This window comes from Numenius arquata, chromosome 10, assembly GCF_964106895.1.
Source record: "Numenius arquata chromosome 10, bNumArq3.hap1.1, whole genome shotgun sequence".
Lineage (NCBI taxonomy): Eukaryota > Metazoa > Chordata > Aves > Charadriiformes > Scolopacidae > Numenius > Numenius arquata.
The window spans coordinates 44927431-44949601 of NC_133585.1; the positions used below are offsets into that span (position 1 = coordinate 44927431).

The 22171-nt window shown below is 35.7% G+C and overlaps 1 protein-coding gene across 1 annotated transcript in view; it reads right to left on the bottom strand.

Moving 5' to 3' along the window:
- Positions 1-22171, bottom strand: part of FRYL (FRY like transcription coactivator) — a 100047-nt gene that overhangs the window by 37003 nt on the left and 40873 nt on the right. Inside the window, exons 25-43 of the mRNA XM_074154741.1 lie at positions 21005-21177; positions 20363-20523; positions 19724-19834; positions 18641-18795; positions 18327-18426; positions 17027-17195; positions 16004-16263; positions 14961-15101; positions 12981-13149; positions 11579-11663; positions 9839-9951; positions 7285-7435; positions 6816-6919; positions 6129-6314; positions 4224-4428; positions 3401-3522; positions 2737-2927; positions 1948-2042; positions 89-696 (exon numbers count right to left, since the gene is read on the bottom strand). Of these exons, the coding sequence (XP_074010842.1) occupies positions 89-696; positions 1948-2042; positions 2737-2927; positions 3401-3522; positions 4224-4428; positions 6129-6314; positions 6816-6919; positions 7285-7435; positions 9839-9951; positions 11579-11663; positions 12981-13149; positions 14961-15101; positions 16004-16263; positions 17027-17195; positions 18327-18426; positions 18641-18795; positions 19724-19834; positions 20363-20523; positions 21005-21177 (3299 nt within the window). The remainder of the gene's footprint in view (positions 1-88; positions 697-1947; positions 2043-2736; positions 2928-3400; positions 3523-4223; positions 4429-6128; positions 6315-6815; positions 6920-7284; positions 7436-9838; positions 9952-11578; positions 11664-12980; positions 13150-14960; positions 15102-16003; positions 16264-17026; positions 17196-18326; positions 18427-18640; positions 18796-19723; positions 19835-20362; positions 20524-21004; positions 21178-22171) is intronic.

Below are 22171 nucleotides of genomic sequence, written 5' to 3' on the forward strand. Positions count from 1 at the left end.
AGGCAAATGCATAATCACTACTGATTTTGATTACACTTAATTTGATGAAAAAATACATTTTCATTACATCTACAGTTACTAAAGATACCTGCTAACTGAGAAGGATCCACCAAAGCATGCCTGGAAATTGTGATGAGTTTACTGAGGAGATGGACTGTCATTTCTTGTGTAGATGCTGAAGTAAACCCTTTTAGGAAAAGCTGCTGAAGCCCTGGAAAGTTATTCCATTTCAGTTTATTCTGCACCTTTTCTATCTTTTCCCGACTCTCTGATTTATCCAGAGGCAAGTGAATAAGAAGCTTGTTGAGTAGCTTGAGAGCCAAAAGGTATTCATACTCATAATCTGACTCTAGCAACGAAGCTGCAATCCAAAAGATGGTGGCCATCAAGTTGACAGGGTCAGTAGTGGGCTGCACATCATACATCCCTCCCTCTCTCAGGGAGGAAAGGCTTCTAGTCCTTGCCAAACTTCCACCGTGATTTATCCGTCCATCCATTATATCCAGTGTGTTGCTCCGTCGACGGTCGCCTCTCCGCTCACTGATTAAATTCAGTCTCAAAGAATTACTCCTTGTATTGCTGTAGTATCCCAAACAACTGCCGCTATTAATGGGGCTTGTGCTTAGATTTATCTGTCCAGTGCTCTTCCTATTAGCTGCGTACTTGTTTCCCATTACAGAATCATGGTATGAGGTTCTAAAAAAAAATAAAAAATATTACGTATTATTCCATGCAAAATACTTCAATAACATACAGTTTAGCTAAAAGGAAGAAAGTACAAAGATGTTACACTAATCACTTATATACACACAGAGTGAATATTCCGCTTCTTCACCAGAAGAGTATTATAATATATGAAAAAAATATTTCTAGATACATTACTAAAATATCCTTACAGCATAAGGACAAAACTGTAGCATTCCGCTATCTCTGCGACCAAATCTATTTGTTACAATCCCAGAACACCAAAATAACTACATAACAATTCAGTAAAATCAGAAAAATGACCCCATAGCGTGTAAATGATTACCTGTAAACGAAGATCTAACATTCCAACTTACTTATAGATGTGATAAGGGTAGAGAAATGAATTAATTAATAAATGAAATTACCTACTATTTACCTTATATTTGTCTGCAGTATCTGACCTAGAAAAAACAGCACCTTCCAGTTCTTAAACTGAGAAACTGAATATATTCCTAGAAATGTTAACATTTTCAAAACCTTTGCCATGAAGTCAAACAGATGAAGATGTCTGCACATTTAGGGTTTTTTTTCAGTTTGATAAAAAGTCACTGAGCAAACCACTCAGGCTGTAATGAGACACACAAATGACTCGGATTATTCAATTACACTTCTCTCATACATGGACAACAAATCTGAGGCCTAAGAAGGACTAGCATTTGCTGTAACTGATGAAATTTCTTCTGTATTAATACTGGAACAAAAGTAATCATTCCAGTACAGGAGATTTTATCTGTGTACCTTGAATTACCTTTTAAAGACTGGCGCCATTACCTTCATTATACAAATGGGGAAAAAATAAGACCCCCCCTCAAAATTACATTATTAATCAAGGTCAGTAGGGCCTGATAAAAAAGGTTCTAAATGTACTCAGTGCCTTTATTTTTGAGAAGTTTCAGAAGAATTGACAACATTTCACAATTGAGCCATAAGCAACACCTTGAACGTCTTTTTTTGTTTAAGTTGGACCCAAGAGGGTAAGTTGGAAGGGTAGCAGAGATCCTTTTCAGAAAATGTAGATTCTTATGAATTTTGCTTGAGGCAGAATGATAAAAACAAAAAATGAGCAGGCAATTTTGCTGTAAGGATACAACTACTCTGCGAGGGCAACAAGAAATTATTTCATTACATTTGTAATACAAATCTTTAATAATTCAAATGTATAAAAATGTGTAAAGTAGCTTGACTAATAAAAGAACTTACTGAGAAAGGGCAGAAAGCAGATCATAATGCTTCATGGTTTCAGCCAATGTATCAATAGCAGACTCTAAGGTCAGAAGCAGTTCTATGACAAAACCCTGGGGAAAGCCACAGGTCATTATAAATTACGCAATATGCACAAGGAAGATCACAGAAAATCTACCAAGTAGTGATATAAAAATATAACATCAGTACCAGTAACTATTATTTCATACATGAATTAGAACACAATCCTGATGAGAAAGTTCAAATTAACTGCAAGACAGGGAAAAACTTACTGCTAAATATTTACAGAATTAATTCTGGTTTGCATTATTTTTAAGGATGGACTTAAGATGGAGACATTTAAACTTTCATTTTGCAATATTAAAAGATCAGATCCACTTCTAAAGAAGTACAATGACACTAAGTTGGATGGTTATTAGCACTTTATCACGTTAAATTCTTAATAAAACAAAACCTAAATTATTTTTTTTATATGGCTGATCTCAGGATTCTCTAACTATGAAAAGAAGGTGTTTTCAGGAAACAAATGTATCAAACCCTCAGTCTGAAAGTTCTTATTGCTGTAGAAAAGAATATGCGCAGCTCATCTTTTCGTCATTTAATTAGGTGAAAATTCAGAAAGTGTCATGATTAAAACTGTTTGATATTTGAAATATCTTTACTTAAAAATAAAAAGCAACTGAATAAAAAACGTTTTTAAATTTTATTCTCATTAAAATAATGATGCAAGTATGTCATTGAGGCAAACTTAGCTTTCTAATAAAGTGGGGGGAAAATTTCAAATACCTGAGCTTCTTCTCCTGCATCTCCAACAGTTTCTACTAGTCTGGAGAGAACATCAGAAAGTGTAGATGCAGTAAGAGGCTGCTTCAGAGCCCTGAAAATCTGAAAGGACCTTCCAGCGTAATGCCGAGAGGAGCATGAAAGCGCAGTTTGCAAAGCAACTTCACTGAGACGGTGTTCCAATTGAAATCCTCCTATAAAAGCAAATAAATATTCAAGCAACACAATAGAAAACAAACCCGCTTGAATTTAAGTAATTTCAGAAAGTAAATTGCCAGAGTCATTCTTAACTTTAAGATACTCTCATCTTCTACATTTTTCTCAAGGAGTATTACTCTCAAAAATCTTTCCAGGCATATAAACTTGTATATAATACTTAACACTGGAGAGACTTGTACAGAATAAAACATTTATGATTTGAATATTAAGTGTCCACAATAAATTAATACGATACTTTGTCTCATTCCTAAAAGACTGTATTTCAATCTGTCATAATAGAAGCAAGAACCGAAGTGTGCAATACACAAGAAAATCTACTCTTTAGAAGCAGTAAGTGATCACCTAGAGTGATTTTATAGATAACCTGTAAATTTATAGGCATTCAAAAAAATTAATTTAGTTTGCAGACTTGGACATTCTATCATGCATCGACTATTTTCTAACGTACCTGAGCTAGACTGTTTAAATATAGATACCACGTGCTTTAAAAACACAGTTAACTGCTCAGCACTCTTTATATTAGGGTTCTTGGCCGAAACATCTTCATGATTCCAAAGTGGGCCTCTTTTCCTAAAAAAACCCATAAGTTTAGGAAGAGACATTTTAATATTAGACAATATTTTGTTATCTACCAAAGAATCAGTACAATCAACACCATCATAGTCTTCTTAAAACAACCTCCTTCCTTCCCATTTTCTTCCCATCAGTACACCATGCTATTCTAAATGTAGGCTGATGTAAAGCAGAAGTAATCAAAAGCTTTGAGAAACAGGCGGGATTTCAGATCTACACAATCCCTGAAAGCTTTATAAAAAGCTACCATACAAACTGCACAAGCACTGGTGGATTTACAGAAGTTCTTTGCCACAAATTCCTGGATTTTGAATGGGAAGCTCTCTACCACTAAGTAATCTATAAACTCCACACAAATCTTGCAGCTCCCTAACCATCTTTGTGTATTCTGGCCCTAATCCTTTAGATGGTAAAGGGAATTCTATAAACTGTGGGGCAAGAAAAGATAACAGGCCTGTGTAGAACATGGTAAAGACTTTTAAACACTCAGGACATGAAAAGGGTGGCCAAAATTCTCTAAAATGGATTGAGAGTTAAGAGTTGTTCATAGCCTGTATCACATAAAAACACTTCAGGATTAAATTGTCTCTTATGGTGACAAAACAGAGACAAAATTAGACAACATGATGCTAACCAGTAAGGGTTTTGCCATATTTCCACAAAAGACATCTTGACAAAAATGAAAACTGAAATCTTACCTTGAGGTAATAAATTCTATGAGAGTTTTCACTTTTTCATCCTGCTCTACTGAAATGTCAACCTCATTGAGGATGGTGGTGTGCAGATGAGAAATGGCAGCACTTGTATTTCCTAAACTGATGCTAGAAGAGGTAGAACTTGAACTAAGCCCTGAGTCTGTCATTGGGGAGGGCTGGTAATCAGGTATAAAATCATGAACACCTGCTGAAATAAAAACAAGATGATTATGCGGTCTTAAGTTGACAGTTAATATTAAATAGATAAAAAGAAAAAATAGCCACCTACAAAAAAAATCAATAACTTAGCAAATGTAATGAGAACAATTTAATGGATGCAATAATTTCATTGAAATCAACAAGCCTGATATATGCAAAGTCTTTACGTGATCAGACCCTTAATAAGGAACTCCCAGATCCCTTTTTAAAACCAGTGTATTATGTCTGATTTTGTATTGGTAATATGACAGCTTATCCGCTTCTGAGGAATCTCGTCTTAATCAGTTGAGACAAATGATATGAACCACTTCCTAAAAATGCACAGATTATTTTTTTTTTTGTTAAAACTCAGTCGCGGTGTAACTGACAGCATTCAAATCAGTGACCACTAAGTATTAGCTAGTGAATAGACTCTAAGCAGAACCCCTCTGGCTACACAAAGTTTCTCTGAAGTTCCTTAATCTTGCTGCTGTAAGATTTTTCTCTCCGTGTAAAGAATCACACGGCAATAAAATAAAACTGTAGTAACTCCTCATGTTATGCCTCTATGTATGAGGTGCTGGAAGAAGGTAAACTGGCAAGGAAAAGTGGGTCATGAACCTCTGACTGCAACAATTGTACATAAGCTTGAGACTCACTGACATCCATCAAAAATTTTCCCTCGACGGAGCTAAAGGGTTTGGTCTGGGGCATGGGCTGCTTCAAATAAAAATTAACATTATAACATTAGTTTATCTGACCTTGTGCTAGGTGTCATACCTGTAATCACCTTATCTTCATCACCAGCTGGAAATGTTTGATGCTGATCTTATTCTAGTATCTAACAGACATTTTTGTTTTAATAGTAGCAAAACACTATGTCATGCTTAGACCGCTTTACCCAAATCCGTAAAGATTAGGAATGGGATCATTTGTATAGGTCACCATATAGGTGCACTGGTAAAGTTCTGCGAATAGATTTACATAAAAGAATTCTTCCACTATGCCCACTTTTTCATTTCTCATTGCTATGAACATCAAATTCACAAAACAGATGAATATTTTTGGTTAGTGACAAAACCACTTCTGATGTGAACAAAACAGAACAAACAGGTTGTATAGCAACATGCTGCCACCTACTGAAATAATATCAAATACTAGGTTTCAAAAAAATGAACTATTTCACATTTCTTTAGAAACTACAATAGGCTCACACCATCAAAATATTCCTTTCATAAAGAGAAACATAGAAAATATATAGTTTCCTGTATAGTTACAATATTTTAATGTTAAGGTGAACATTAAAAGGTAATATCTCAAAAGAGCATTCTATGAGCCTATTGAACAATGCTATTACAGCTGACAATGGTCAGACATTTAAAGTTGCTATAAACAAGGAAGAGATATATTGTCTTGGGTTTTATTTTCAAGGGCATCAGAAAAAACGGTGTATTACAGATCCAAAACATAGTGCTCCCTCTGTGGTTTCCACTACTATTTAATCATTCAACTGTGCTCCCTACTCCGATGACTGGGCAGAGTGCTAATGCGAACCATACCAATTTTGACAATTAAAAGCTGAAGAAATATGCTTTAATGCCAAGGGCTCAGGAAAATATTGCAAATAACAGAAGTTTTAATAATGCCTGGAAGGAAAGATAACTTTCCATGTCATTTTAACCAGCAACACTTAATAAATCTAAAGCCTACCTGTGAAAGTATAATCTAAATGGGTCGTTTGCTTGACAGTAAGCACCCTGGACTCATTGAACTCTCTGTTTCTGAGGAGGACAGAAGCAACAGACTGGACATTACTGCCAGATCCCATCACTATCAGCAGATGCAAAAGCAGTCGTTTGCAATGCTCATAGACTTCAGGGTGGCAGTGGTCAAAACCTAACACAAAAGGAAAACGGAAGAGCTTTATTACATTCAAAGGGAACGCAGAATTAAATTATTAAAAAATAGCAGTATTCAGACCGGTCTGTTATACTTTACCAAATAACAGACACAAAATTCACTAAACAATATTCTTACGGTGTTTCAATATAAAAACAAAAGCATACAGTTTAACAAACATTAATATATCCTCGTTTCTCACAAAGCATTAAGAATAGAAAGAAAAAAAATTGAATTTTACTATGTTTTCTACAAGGAGAAAGAGGTAAAATTGGATCCAACAAAGTGCCTTTAAACACCTCCAAAAAACTCTCAATTATATTCATATTAATCAAGCTGAAAGATATTCAGTTAAATCTTTTAAAATACTGTAAATATTAACAAATAAATGAGATTTCAATACAATGGCAAACATTAATTTACATGTGGAAAAGAACAGCTACATAAATAGCTACAATTCCTAAGTTACTAGATGTATTTCTGTAAGAATTTAGTTACCTATAAAAATTGCATGAAGCAAAAGATGCAAGTATCCTCCCCATTCCACTTTTACACCATGGTCAACTATCAAGTCAGTCAAAAGGATCACTGCTATATTGCATCTAAAACCAGAAAAATTAGTTTGTTAGAAGAATATAACTTTAACTTTATGAAGAACCACAAAGAGCTTAATATGCTACTAACCAATATTCTTTCTTAAGTCTATAAACAGCCAGAAAGTTGTATTATAAGGAAAAAGATGAATGAGGATAGATTATCTTCATAAGGTAGAAAAACTTTAGTCCTCCAAATTAAAAGACTGAGAAAGCTTAAACTGCTAGACCTGCCAGTAAAACCCCAGAAACCAAAGGTACTCTCTACTGTGTTTAAATCTACTGTCTTTTAATCTGCTATCTTTAAATTATTATATTTATGCAACACAAATTAAAACGTAATGAATTGCTATCAGCATTGTTAAAACAGTTACCTGTGAAGAGACATGCCCGGAGGAGAAGTTTCAGGCAAGTAATCCACCAACGGTGACCAGCAACCCCCAGTAGGTGGAAAAGGTAGAGGCTCTCCTTGGTTGTGCTCCATCACCTTCAACCGCCAGTTTGAATACAGAGGCATTGAATCACCTAACACAATAGATAGTTAAATCAGAAATACATCCATAATACATTTCTGAATTATATAATCTTGTAATTTTTAAATTCTTGAAAAGCTGAGATCTGGGAGAGGGGGAACCAGCTGTAAACAGTAGTAGCTGGAGAAAGTTTAAAATAAAAAAAAAGTGGTTATTCCTTTTAGCATAAGGATGATTCTGCAGAAGCCACACACAAAACAGAGTAAGATTTTGTTGAATAGGTTCATAAAAGCAATAGATGCATATAGGGAACATGGATGCACATAAGGAAAAAAAGGCAAAGTGATCTAATATAATTTCCTTGAATTTCAAGCCTCTTGTCAGAGAGGGAGTTAAGGCTGGGTCCCAAGATTGTACTGAACTCATTTTGAAGAGCTGCATTTCATTATAGGCTAAGGAAGTACTTCTCAAGAGCACCTCCTTATAGGTCTCTCTAGTGAAAAACCACCAGTGCTATGTGTCAGATAGTGCCAGCCTCATAGATGGGGTAACTCAGAACGTGCCACTTTTACAACAGCATAGCCCAATTCCACTGCTTGACAAAAGTCACTGCTCGGAAAAATCAATAAATTTATCTAGAAAACACAGAAAGACATTTCATTTTTGATTAGGCAAGCTTCAAAAGTGGAAGAAACACATCAGCTATTTGATATGAGTGTACACTGTGTTACGCATCCAAAATATTTTTCTGTTTTTAAATGAGATGTCTTGCACTTCAGAACGGTCAGTTAAGGCTGGAAACAAGTAAGGAGATTGCCTCAACAGCCGAGCGTTTCAGTCATTCTACCAGTTGTCCTTTCAGAAATATAGCTGGAGAAGTTTCAGAAGTTCACACATGTATCAGCTCGTTATCACCTTCTTGACTGGCGGTGACAAACTTACTGATGGAACATGTGAATTATCACCTGCTTCAGGGTACTCGGTGTTGCTATCATGAATAGCAAACAAAGATGAAAATGGCCACAAATGACTATGATACTGGACATCGCCCATCCAAGCAGTAACAAACACACTGGCTGCCAGAGGGTCCACCAGCCTATTACTGAACTAACATTTAGCAGACCTGCATCAGTATGCCCAGCCTTTACCACAAGCTCTGTAGAGGACCTTATATTCCATTTTCTTGAAAGAGGCAATACAAACCACAAATTCACTCTAACCTTTCTGGTCTGCACAGAATTGGTCATTAAGGAGTGCATAAGGAGATCCGTATGGACTCTGTTGCATCAATACAGCGTGGGATGCACAAGGTTCCACACTGACACACAACGCTCAAAATCCAGAAATTCATATCCCGTTGCTCAGTAGCAAGGAAAGGTAAGGAAAAGGTAGCGCTGTGCCGCGTGCTGTGCCATAGCCAAACAGCTTAACTGGTAGCAAAATCAACTGACCATTAAAAAATTGAGTGAAACCTAAGAGGAAATTCTGTGGGAGCACTATAATGATCTGGATCAGACTGAAATGTATCTGATAATCCCATGCAGGGTTAAAGTACAAAGTCATTTTAATTACTAACAGCTTGTTAGCTGAAACAAGGGTTTCAGTCTAACAAGTGCTCTGACAAAGCACACAGAACCCGCTAATGTAACGCATCATTCGCTGTCTGACCACTGTCCTCCTTTTCGCCTGATTACATGACCTGTTTAGCTTTCTGTAGCATTGACATGATGATTTTATATCTTAGGCATTGGTAAAAAAGTAGCCACAGTTAATAAGCCTCTGTTAAATAAAAGTCTCCAAAAGTATACGGAGTCTCAGGAAAAATTTCTACCTCTTTCCTTATCTCTGCACCTCAGAAAAAACAGACATAGATCACAAAAAATAACCTAAACCACATTTTCAAAACAAGCTTGAAAATTAGAGGTACACAACAAGTTCCTTTTTTCCTTCTATATTTTCCTTTGCTATGGCTTCTCAAAGTTTGGTACCCTTTTTTTTTCTTAAACAGGCCAAGGACTTCTATCATTTAAAAGCACAATTACTTCCAATTTTCTATTTTTTTAACTTCTTTCACATCATCCTTTTCCTCATTCATCTCATCTTCCTCCTGCTAATCTCTCTCCTGTTTCTTCTGCCTAACCATCTATCTATCTTTGGTGTTGGTACTGGCAAAGAAAATAGAATAAAACTGCTTCACTTGGGACAATGTTCACAACTCATTCCAGAGGACAAGGGAAGGAAAGAAAGCGTATTATCTTCCTTGCATATTCTATTGTAATCAAATGTATGTTAGACTTCAATAGCAGTACTAAAAAAAAAAAGGTATTTTTAATACGTTCATGCAAAAACCACTGATAATGCTTGTCTCCTCATATTCTGCAATCTTCTGCAAAAGTATTAACTTGTGAAAATTTTGTTCTCTATCCACGGAAATATCTTAAAATAAAAATATTACTTTTTTCCTCTTCATATGATCCTCCAGAGCTGCTGCTGTAGCGTGATTCTAGTCTGTGGTGCTGGCGGTTTAAGTTACTGTTCAACCCACTGTAGATGTCTAGATGTACGTAACTGTAGGAACAAATAAAGCAGCATCAGTAACCTGCATAAGACACACCTCCTGCAGCAATGCTAGATAAGGGGATTCAAGGAGATAATCCACTATAAATCATATTTCTCTTAGGTCATTTTCACTAACAGTTGAGTACATTAAAAAATTTGTTACCATTATACATAAGCAAGTCCTTCTCACTCTTTAGCAAAACAATGAAATTTCTATTTGATCTGACACTGACATATATATATATATATATATACACATATATCCCTCCACACACAGAGTTGAAGATCCTACCTCACTAATCTGATAAAGTATAAATAAATCAGAGAAATGAGAGTGGTAAAAGCAAAATTTTCAAGCTGTTTCTACATAAGTTTCTAAAATTCTCTCCTCCTGGCAAGTCCAAGATGTACATGGTATATCTTATCAAGAAGCGTATCCCCTGGGGAGGTGTTAGACAACCCTACAGCATACGCCAAAACTTGCAGAGACTTTCAAAACTGCGTTCATTACTTTACAAATTTCTTCAGCTCCAGCCCCCGTAGCAGCCAAATACTTGTCTGTGCCTTGCTAGGCTGAATTTTGAATGACACTTCAGATTCCACAGTCTTCTGTGATTTATTTTCACATACACACCCCCAATGTAATTGAAATATTGGGGTTGTCTCTGTCAATATATTTACTAATCTAACTATATTGACATAATTATCCTGCGGAAGGAAAAAAGTGTCCAACTGGGAAATTATATTGGAAATATAATTACTAAGGCTCTCAAACAAGTCATCACAAAATAAAGTGGTTTGTGAATTTACCACACAGTAGCTCTCTACAGTTGGCACATGTGCACTTTTTTCTATGCATGCTTCTTCTCATGCTAGTTATAGAATCCCTACTCCCTTTTCACTGTAAGGCTAGCTATCTCATATCTAACACAAAATGAGAGCATGCTCACAGGCAGTTACTGTTGAGTTCCGAGCCCACACCCTGACTAAGTCTGTGTCAGCTCTTTGCTTTCCACCACCCTCACATGGGTACCACTGTCTGGCAAATTTCTACAAAAGATTGTTCTTAAGAACCTCAAACATTAGGGAGGGAGGCATCTGTTTTAAAAGTAGCTGGAAGGGATCTTGCCACAGATACCAGGCATCCAAATACTCCAATTGGGAGAACAAACTAGCTTCCAGCACATGGCCACTGTTGATTTCTAGTGAGCTAGGAAATCAATTTGTGAATTGGCTACATCACTAAATCAACAACATTTACCCTTGATGTATCCATATCCATCTGCTGTATAATTTCTCTTGCGTAAATATATACAATCCAGTGCAATATTAGTTAATTTAGGCATAAATTAACATCTAGCTATAGCAATACAAAGCCTGACCTGGATGGGCCACTTAATTTATTCAGTTTCTCTACAGCTTTTTGAGTTTAAATTACAATTGAGGCTGCTACTGTTAATTCCAAATAGTATTCTGGTTCTGTTGCTTAAAACTTGTTTATAAAACTTACAGTCATGTATTTCCTGCAATGTAGACATACCTGGAGCCATTGAGATACAAGTATTTATAGTAATTTAAGTAAAAACAATGAATTCCTGTAACTCAACTAATAACTGCTCTTTGAGGAGATACTTACTTCTCTTCAATATTGTCTTTTATATGTTTACTGTCAGTGTTGCCATCTGTGGGAGCCACCATTGTATTGCTACTAGAAGTGGTACCTGTGAATTATGGACAAAGATTGGTCAATAAAGAAGAAAAGCAGTATTAAGCACTACGCGATGACCCTTATTTACTTGTCCACACCGAGAGCCCTATCCAGGATTACGCTACAGCAGTTGCCACGAATACAAACTGAGCCACAGAAATTACTTTCATGTGCAAGAAAAAAAAATGTTGTTTAGACTGAAAGATTCTGAGCTGCTACCATAATTTCACTAACTGGAAAAAATAAAAAAAATTTCCTTTCCAGGAATCTCTGAGTCTTCAATGTAAATTAAGTATGAAGGCTTGTTTTTGAAGCAGGATCTAGAGACCTATTTCTTTCTCTCCTGTAAGCTACAACTCATAGCAATCTGTAAAATGTACTTGGACTTTGGTATGCAGTTAATTTAAACCACAAACAGATTAGGGATTAAAACCTAACAGCCTGCAGTGAAGCTTGCATCAATTTATTTTTAAGAGAAACTTGCAAGCATCACACTGAATAAATGACCACAATTGGAAATAATTTTGCGCTCTCCCCACAGATTTTGGTACTCTCAATTACACTGAAGTGCAAGAGCCCCAGAAATTTTTTTTCATAGTTTTTAAACACTTTCATGAACAAGTGCCAATGCATCCACCTTGTGATCCAGATGATCCCTATGTGATAGGATCAGGCTGACTCATAGCATCAACAGCTTTGCAGCACAAAAGCCAAGTCCTTGCTTAGATACCCGCCCATCCATGTCTTCTGTGGCTCACTTTGAAAGACGTTTCAGCAAAACCAGACAGCTTTTCCCCACATTTCTCAGCAAGTTCTTGGATTGAAGAATGAGGTTTTTATATTTTCAGTGGGGGTTTCTTTGATGATTGATCTATGGCTAATTGTTAATTATTTCTAAATACATTCTCCTAAGTAAGTTCACTCAAATCCTCTTGAATAATCCTCTTGACGCAGCTTGTGTCTACAACAGAACTTCAAATATAACAACTTACATGGATTTAAAGTATACACATTTTCCCTCTTGTTTGACTGAATTGACAAAGTGATACAGTGAGGGTAAACAGTCCAAGATCTGAACGCAGACAAAGCCTAGCACATGTATTAATACAAAGCTGTTCCTTGTGAACCTATCAGGTGTTCTTTCATAAGAACTCTGGGTACATCAAAAACTGCAGATCTTGTAAAACAAACTTCATACCTTAATTTATTTTTAGAAAAAGAACATTGTACTCCTATTAAATATTTACAGATGAACTCAAATATTATAACTGATTGATAACAGCATGTTTATCATTGACATTAATAAAAGTTTAAGTTAGTAAATTCTCACCTGAAGTGACAGAGGGGATTTTGTAACTGGAAGTAATGCGGTAATAGGGTGGATTATCCATATGGGTGACTCCTGAACTGACGGGATCTGTAAGCTGAAGTTCACTCACAAGCTCTTCTAGTAGTTGCATTGTTTTATCTCTACCCAAATAAACAATAACTTTCTTTACCTGCCATCAAAAAAAAGTATATGTATATAAAATAGCATGTACATATATTAAATTCTTATTGCAGTGATTTGATTTTTTTAAAAAAAGGAAAATGAGAGATTTGAATGCCACAACATCTTAGAATCAATAGCTACCTGCAGTGCAAGTGAGGATACCTGAAACTTACCCTAGTTCTAAAAGCAAACAAAATCCTTTTCACAGCTGTCAATAGCAGCAAGCATTGGAAACAGATCACAAGAGTAAGAAAGTAAGTCTTCTGAGTCCAATGACAGTTATTAAAGAAGCAAAATATTTTCTTACAAAGGTCTTAGCAACATCTGAGATCAACATTGGAGCAAATGTATTCTGATATCATTTATTTTTGATATTTCATGTTGTATTCTACACTGTTTCTTTTCCACTAGGTTTAACATTTTTCTTCGTGCTATTCTGCCACGCTCTCACATATACTTTAACAAAAAATAAAATTGGTTTTTAAGGGGCTTGGGGTGGGTTGTCTTTATTTGTTTTAATACTTGGTTATGTGAGAATAATCACACTGTCCCTACACGCTGTGACAGGTGCTTTACCTTACTATATTATCTGTCTGCTTTTTAGGACTATTCTAAATTACAGCATGGGAAAAACCATTTAATTCCCAAAATGCTTGAGGCTTTTACATACGCTGCTAAGAATAAAAACCTAACTAGAGCAATATTTTATTAAGTATATGGTAATTAAGAATTCTCCCCTACATGTTACTTCAGCAAAATAATCCTGGTCCCCACTAAGCAACAGCAGATGGCTGCTGGTCAGTGGTTACTCCAGACTCCAGTAAGTTCATAGTTTTTCTTCTGACATTTTCTTGAGTCATCACTGCTCGATGATTTATTTCCATCCATTTGAGAGAACTCAAAAATGAATGGTGAGCAAGTGATCCAGGGCGTTTGCCTCGTTGAATCACTTTGTCACCTTGTTCAAACCATACATGCAAAGATTTTGGGCTGCAACATTAAGCTAGATTTCCTCATTTGCAATGAAAACTATTGTCAATCAATGAAGAACTTAAGAAGAACTTAGTATCATAGGTCCTGATTGTTTACTTGATATATAGGTTTTTTGTCTATTACCCAAACCTATAATAATTTTCTAATTAAACTATTACTTATGGAACTATCTTAATTCCTCCTAATGAACGGAGACCAACTGCTACAGTAGATTTGCGTTTTATGATGGAAAGGACCTGTTCAGTGTATGCTCCTAATAAAATTAAAATAAGTTTAGCAACCAAACTCTTAAGTTTCCATTTTATGACAAAGGAACAGAAAATTACTAAGACAGATGCAGCCATTTTAATAAGTCTTTTCCATTTTTTATGATTTACTCCCTAAGTAGCGTCTATGGTCCACCTAGTATACTCTGAATTTTGACAATTTGTAACTGATAAGATGGCTAGTGGACTGTTTCAGACTTACCACCCCGACTAAATTTCAACAGTCAGTAAGTTGTCTTAAGGAAGTCTCTGCTTTCTTTAAGGTGTGATATCCTTTCTGGTTTGCTTCCTTTCTCAAGCCCACACCATGAATACCATGTCTAACTGAAACTGGTACTGAAATTTCAACACGGATGTCCAAAGTAACTCAAACAAAAGAACTGAATTTGACTTGTTCCTAGTATTTAATGGTCATAAAATATGGGGTGACGGTATTATGCAGTTGGAGACTTTGATACTAGAAATCCTACCTCCCATTTTTGTTTGGTCATCTTTGCTAGACACACAACTCATTTTTAAAATACCACTAGCGCTGAGGAGAGACACATCACATACTCACATAAGGCAGAAGGCTGGGCTCACTGTTCACTCCGCAGATACTGATCAAGAAGTGCAAAATTATTTTTAGATTCTTTGGCCAGCTGTCTGCCAAAGTAGTCCAGACATTTTCTATCTCCGACCAAGCCACTTCATCACCATACTAGAAAACAAAATAAATATCTCTCCTGAAAACTCCAGTAGAAAACATTGTATTTGAAAGTGATGTGTATTGACCAAGTGGGACAGCCTCTAGAAAAGGGAGACATAAATCCTGTAGGAAGCTGATGTCTTTTTAACATTCCAGAATGAAGCTTTCATATTTATTAATTTTTATAAACATATTCTGGAAATAACTTTTTTCTTTTATAGCTATAAATATATTAAAATATATATAAACATATTTGTACATACATTTTATTTATATATAATATATACTCTTATACATTATGTAAGTATACAAATATTTATTTATATGTGAATTTATTTCTATTTTTACATATTTAATTAAATATAAATTAAAAAAAGCTATCTAAATTTAGCAAAGACCCATTCTCCCAATTGCTGACAATCCTGAATAAAATTCCATGGACCACAGGCTGCCAAGAGGTTTTAATTTGTAGCTTAAAACATGGTCTCTCATCAGCAGGATTCCAAGATATCAAGAATTGGCAGGAGCACAGCATGTGACCAATACTTTTTCTCTGTTGGAAGTAGCTGTCACAGGAAGGAGGACGGTCTATCACCCTCTGACAACAACATCGGTTCCAAAACTCAGCTTTAAGATCATAGGTATACAGGTGACTTGGTATTATCTATCCAGCTAGACATCTATATCGCAAAACAACAGTTATCTACTGTAACTATAGATAACAATTACTATAACATTTATATTATGTATTTCTCTTAGTACCTCAAAACAGTAAGGTATAACTTGGGTATACATAAGCAACTCAACAAATATGAACACAGAACTCTTGAAAATTTGGTAACACAGCATCTTTGAACAGTTTTTTCTCGCACCCTAAATACAAAAAGATAGAGCACTTAAGTAATTAGTTTTACCTTTGCCGTCATATACATCAGATTGTTCAGAACCATAGCTGTAGCCTGTGGTGATCCCCAGCCTTCTCCTCGCAGCCATCGTCTACTGTTCACCATTATTTCTCTGTCTTTCAAAGAATCTTCTTCATCTTCATCTTGCCGACGAATGGTTGGCAAAGGTTTCAAGTCTACCAACTCAATATTGTTCATCCACGGCAGCAGATAATGCAGCATCACCTGTCTCCCAGCTGGGTGAGCCGTCTGGATTCTCTGACTGACTTCTGTCATTCAAAAATTAGGTACATACAGGAATTGCAAGTCCATAATGAAAACTGGTTTGGTAGTAACAACCACCATAAGCCTCGCAGACCGCACTGATATAAAGTAATGCTGATGCAGACATAATTTTTTTGTTTAGCTAACTAGTGCCATTTCATAATGATAAAGTCCACAGTCTTCAGTAGAGCTAATTGAAGACACAACTGACAAACAGTACGTTGAAGAAACCATATTAGTATGTGCACACATGTATATTATTCTAATTGGAGGAGGGAACTGAAAACCTAGAGCATGTAAAAATGTACCAACTTTGGCAAAAAAGCACTTCAGATTTTTTCTTCCTCATATTAGTAATTAGTCCTAGTAATTTTTTAATTGATGTGAGAGGATATTATTCTGCAATTGTTTAAAAGAGCTATGGAATAATATTTTTAAGCAATCTACAGTAAATAAGAATACACTAGAAAGAATAATAGAAGAATAATTTTTAAAAACAGTAGCAAAATATTCCTCTAACATGATTTTTCATGGCTATTAGAAAGTCAGAAAAAGTATCTTTGATTCATATTGTTTCCTCTTGAATATATTTCAAATACAAGTAAACAAAAACTGCCACTCAATAAATTCCATTTTCTCCATTCGTTATGATATCCCGCTGTCCTGATTTTAGTGAATTACATATAAGTTAATTGAAAAATAATAATTACACGTTTTGTACAATGCTTTTAAACTGATGAATTTTTCTGTTTTGTTTTAAAACCATACCTGAGAAGATAGCAAGCGTTAGCTCAGGATAAGTCCTTGCTAATTCTTCTGACAGTTGATAATACGACACAGAATAGAGATGTGGTAAAGGAGAAGGCTGACCCAAAACCCCATCCGTCCGCTGAACTTCCAGTTTATGAGCATAACGGAACATCTTTGGTTCCAAGATCTACAACAGTAATATTCAGAATTGGAAGCTAAGTATAGAGCTACAATGAAACTCTTTATATAAAATCACCTTTTAAATTCATGTATCTGCTCTCATTTAATGTTTCCTACCCATGCAGATCTCCATGCATCTACAGTACTCACTAACACCATGGTAATTTCATAGAAGACTAGCTAAAACTCACTTCACTTCATGAGTTTCCAGCAATGAGTTTCAGAAATCTGCTTCCACAAAATACCCTATTAAATATAAATTTCTCTATAACAAAATGTGAAATACTATTGAACACTTGTATTTCCAAACAATATCAATTTCTGCTCATCTATGAGACGTGGAGAGGAGCAATGCAATCTCTGGTGTGGCAGAGATCCGGCAGCGTGACACTTTCAAAGTCAGTTTTGGCTGATCTTAAGCAGTGGGGTTCACTTGAGAAGGAAGACGGGACTGAAAGGGAAGGTGGTGTGAATGCTGACAGCAACAGGGGTGTGACTTCAGCGGGGACTTTACTGTTGAATTTAGCTGACAACAAAAACCTTTGAAAAAAAATTCCAAGACTTGTGGTCTGTGACAGAAGCAGCACAGAATGATTTATTTATTTTTAAACATTAATGCTGCCTGTAAGATTAAGCTTACCCCTAAATGACCTCGGAAAGGAATATACAAAAATGAATTAAATGGCTAAAAAGATTTTCACTATCATCTCTCCACACAAATAGATGAAAAAAAATTTGGTACTAATGTAAAACTCATAAATCTGACGGCTACCCCAGCAGACAGAGGGACAGGAAGCAATATACTTCTCTCTGAGGTGCTTTTGGACAAATGGAGCTATATATCACTATTTCAGGGCCAAACCAGAAGAATCTTGATTTAGGTTTTGTCTCTTGGAAAAGCAGATATTATGAAAATACAAGTCCTGAGTGCTTAGTTCATGAAAACAGACACACTACCACTGACATCTATTTGTGTCAGATAAGGATCTGGCCTAACTATGTACTAAAACAGAGAAGAAAAGAAAAACCCAAACATTACTGAAGGCACAACCAAACAATAACAGAGCTATTTTTTTAAAATGCGCAGGACAATTCTTGTTGTAAAAGAAAAAAAATTAATCACAATTAGCTTACAAACCTGTAATAGTTGCATAGCAACTTCATAGATAGCCCTAGTAGAATCAGCTGCTTTAAATAGTATCAGATTCAGGAGGGTCACTGTATCACACTGGTAATCCCTAGGGAAAAATTGCAAGTGTGAAATAAGTAAAATTACATTTGGCTTTTTAAAATTTGAATTTATTAAAGTTTAATTTACAGAGGTATGGTATGGGATAACATTTTGAAAAGTTTCTCTAGTAACACACACAAAGAGGGAGAAAAAAACCCCAGGTCTTCATGAAAGCACACTTTGAAAATTAAAGTTTAGAGTTTTGAAAAATGCTGCAGTACCTGTTTTGGAACACGCTGGCTATGGCTTTGAAACAGCCAGCTGCTACCCGCTTGGAACCTGTGTAACACCGGTCTACGGCCCAGTACATGAGGTTACTCTGGTCAGGGTTGAGTTCCAAGAGCAGCATGACTGCCTCACAGCCCAGCTGGTGAACCTGTATTCCAGAAAAGAATCAATATATATTTAGGAATATAGAAAAAAAACCCCAACTTACAAAAATGGCAGAAAATAGGGAAATAGATAATTAATTTTTAAAAAACCAAACAACTGCGATATACAAAATTTGTTCCATCTAAAACTATGAGACCACAGCCTAAAATAACAACAGATAATTTTATCAAATTGTTTAACGTTCAACTTGCACACACAGTCATAAATTATTGAAGCAAATAACTAGATAGCTCTACTGACCTTTTTTTTCCCTCAGTTCCAAGGCTACCTTGAGCTATTTACTATTTTCACTTGTGTTACTACAAGCTGAACGCTGACCTGAGAGCATCATATACAGAAAAGCACTTAAACACATGCAGGAATTCCAGTGGGATACAAGGGATAGATCTACGTGGACACTTGCACGTTCTCTTGAATCAAAGCAGCCCACTGGAGCTGTATTTTTATGCAGTCATCATATTAGTGCAACGGAGGCCCTATTTTTTAAATCTAAAGTTTGCCTTACCGTTCGCATGTAAAGCTTGGGCTTCGTAACTCTGCAGGACCCTCAATGGGCTCTACAGTATCACAAGAGTTCCTGTCAAAATCTTGTCTCCTTTAAATTTCTAAAAGATCTGCTTATTACTACAACTTAACCTAGCCGATTAGTTCATAAATGATACACAATGTTTCACTCCTTGCAGTTTCCTCATCCATCTGTTTTGTCTGCTCTTAGACTGTGAGATTAGGGACTCCCTTCCTCAACAGGGTGAATACACACATTAAGGACAGTGCAAAAATATGCACTACTAAAACAGCTTTGAGCTTAAGCCACTCTAAAGCATTTAGGCCAATCTGACCACAAAACTCATTAAAGCTTATGTTAAAGGCACTGACAGGTGCAAACCGATGTTGACATTCGCCTGTATTACCTTTTTATCTTGTGAATCCAAAATATTATCCAGCCATTTGTATAAATAGCCATCAGATGAGAGCCCGACGTTATCTGCAACAGGGCCACAACACAGTACAGCAGACATTGCCTTCAGAAAGTAATGGAAAAGAATACATTTTAAAAACTCGGATACAGGAAGCGGTTTTACCAAGTTCATTAAAGTATCAGAAAACTAACTTCTGTTCAGGCACAGAAGGAAGACCCAGGCTAATAAAAAACTGTTTAACATCTTATTCAAGAAATTATCAAATCATTTTTTTCTCTACTCCCAAATACAAGCAATTGTCAATACTGAAATAATATGTAACAGTTAATATGTCAGTTTGATTGTTAACGTACTTTTACATGAAAGCCTTTCTCCTTAGGCAACTGAGGACTAAAGTCAGGGGAAGCGAACATTTAGTAGTATTTTTAAGAAATTCCTATAGCAAGTGCAACAGTATGGAAAAAAATGTACAGTATGGAAAAAAAGGCAAACTATTATAAATACACATGTGGAAGAGAAAAAGAACTAAGTTATGAATGGCAACAAAGTCCAAAAAGGCCAAATGTTAAATTTGGATTAGAAAACTCAACCTAACAATCCATTACCAAAATTCAAAAAGCGCTAAAATACCTTTAATGCACAGTATTGGTGTCTGTTTATTCGCATGTTCCTATCACTGTATCTGTCCAGGGGAGTAAACATGATACTAAAAGGACCTGCCCAATGACTGAACAACATAAATAGACTGTGGCGTAGACTCTGCTGTGGAAAGACACTTCTTCTCTGGTGTACTGTAAGAAAAGCACACAATTAGACACACTCCTCTTGCAACTCTTTAAAATAAAGTATGTAAAACAGAAACAGACCCAAACAATGAATATGAAAGGAAAAAAAAATAATCAATGTAAAGACATTATTTTAACATCATAATAGCTGGACGTAGCTTTACTATTGTGCTGTTTAATGCTACTAGTGTACAAGAATAAGCTATTTCTTAGTCTAGATAATTTAAATGCACTGCCAACCAACAAGACCTTTGCAAAATAAGAAAATTACTTGCACGCTTACAAACCGTACCAAAAATTCCTCCTAAAACTCATGCTGCTAAAGTTATATTCAACACTGATGGCATAAATTCTTTTTATGACAGTATTCTGAAACTTGAGAGAAGACATGGGGTTTTGTTTAGTTTTTGTTTGGTTGGTTGTGTTTTTTAAAATGTACTGCACATTAAATACAGTCATCAGAAGTTATTAAAGCATTTTTACATACCTGGAACATTTTGAATGATATTTGCCACTAAGGCACTAAAATGGCATCGGATATCTTTCAATGTATCAGAATCCTTTTCATTTTCTGCTTCTAAGAGTTGTCTCGTTAGATCAACATACTCAAGTAAAGTGTTGTTGAGGGAATGTGTTTCATTATCAAGGCCACCACTTGCACTTAAAAATAACATTAAAAAAATCAAATATTATGATAAATACAAGCAACATTTTTTTTAAAACAATCCTTACTTTTTCTCCTTAAAAAAAATCTGCAACCTCATCACTGCAAATATTTAATTCAAGTTCATTCCTTCATCCAGTTTCTATTTAACTGTTAAATAAAAAGCTCCAGTAAAGGCAAATTAATAATCAAGCCTCACTATCAGAAATCACTCATCCACAGAATTAGTTCTTCGACTGGGGAAAAATGTTAAAAATAATAAAAACCCCCAAATAACCAATCCCTCCTCCCCAAAACACATGCAATTAGTAAACCAGAAATAATAATTACAACTACTTGAGTATAGATATCTATATTACATACTGATTTTTGGGAGTCAGTCAAGATGTTCAATACTTCATGACATGCTATTGACCATTAGCAGATAAAAACAATTTATTAATTTTACGTATTCATTCCCCAATTTCATTGCTTTAGCATCTGACTAGATATCTGTACTAAACTAAATAAGGAGATTAAAGACTGCGTGTGATTCAAACCTGCCCTCCTTTGAAAAACCATTGTTAGAAGGGTGGTTCCTTTCTTCTCTGCTCCCTCCACCATCTTTCCACATGCGTACTGAAGGCAACTAAAAAGCATCCTTTGCACACCAAGGGCAAGATGAGGAGGTTTATGGTAGCCCTTAATTGCTTGCTAGCTTCCACCAGAGTCAGACTGGCCTCAGAGAAAAAAGCTGACAAAGTTCTAGGGTGCAGACTGTGATTAGGAGATATTTTACATAATTAAACACCAGTGAGTCCCTTAAAAGATAAGGCAGAGTACGATTTTAATGGTTGCACTCTGAAAAATCAGCATGCTGAAAGGAAGAAAGGCATTTTAGCAACGCTTCTGAGGGAACATTCTGAAATATGCTGTAGCAGCTTGCTTAAAGATTGAGAATTTCACACCAATTATATTGCTAAGGCTGGCAAATAAATGTTTAAGCATTGC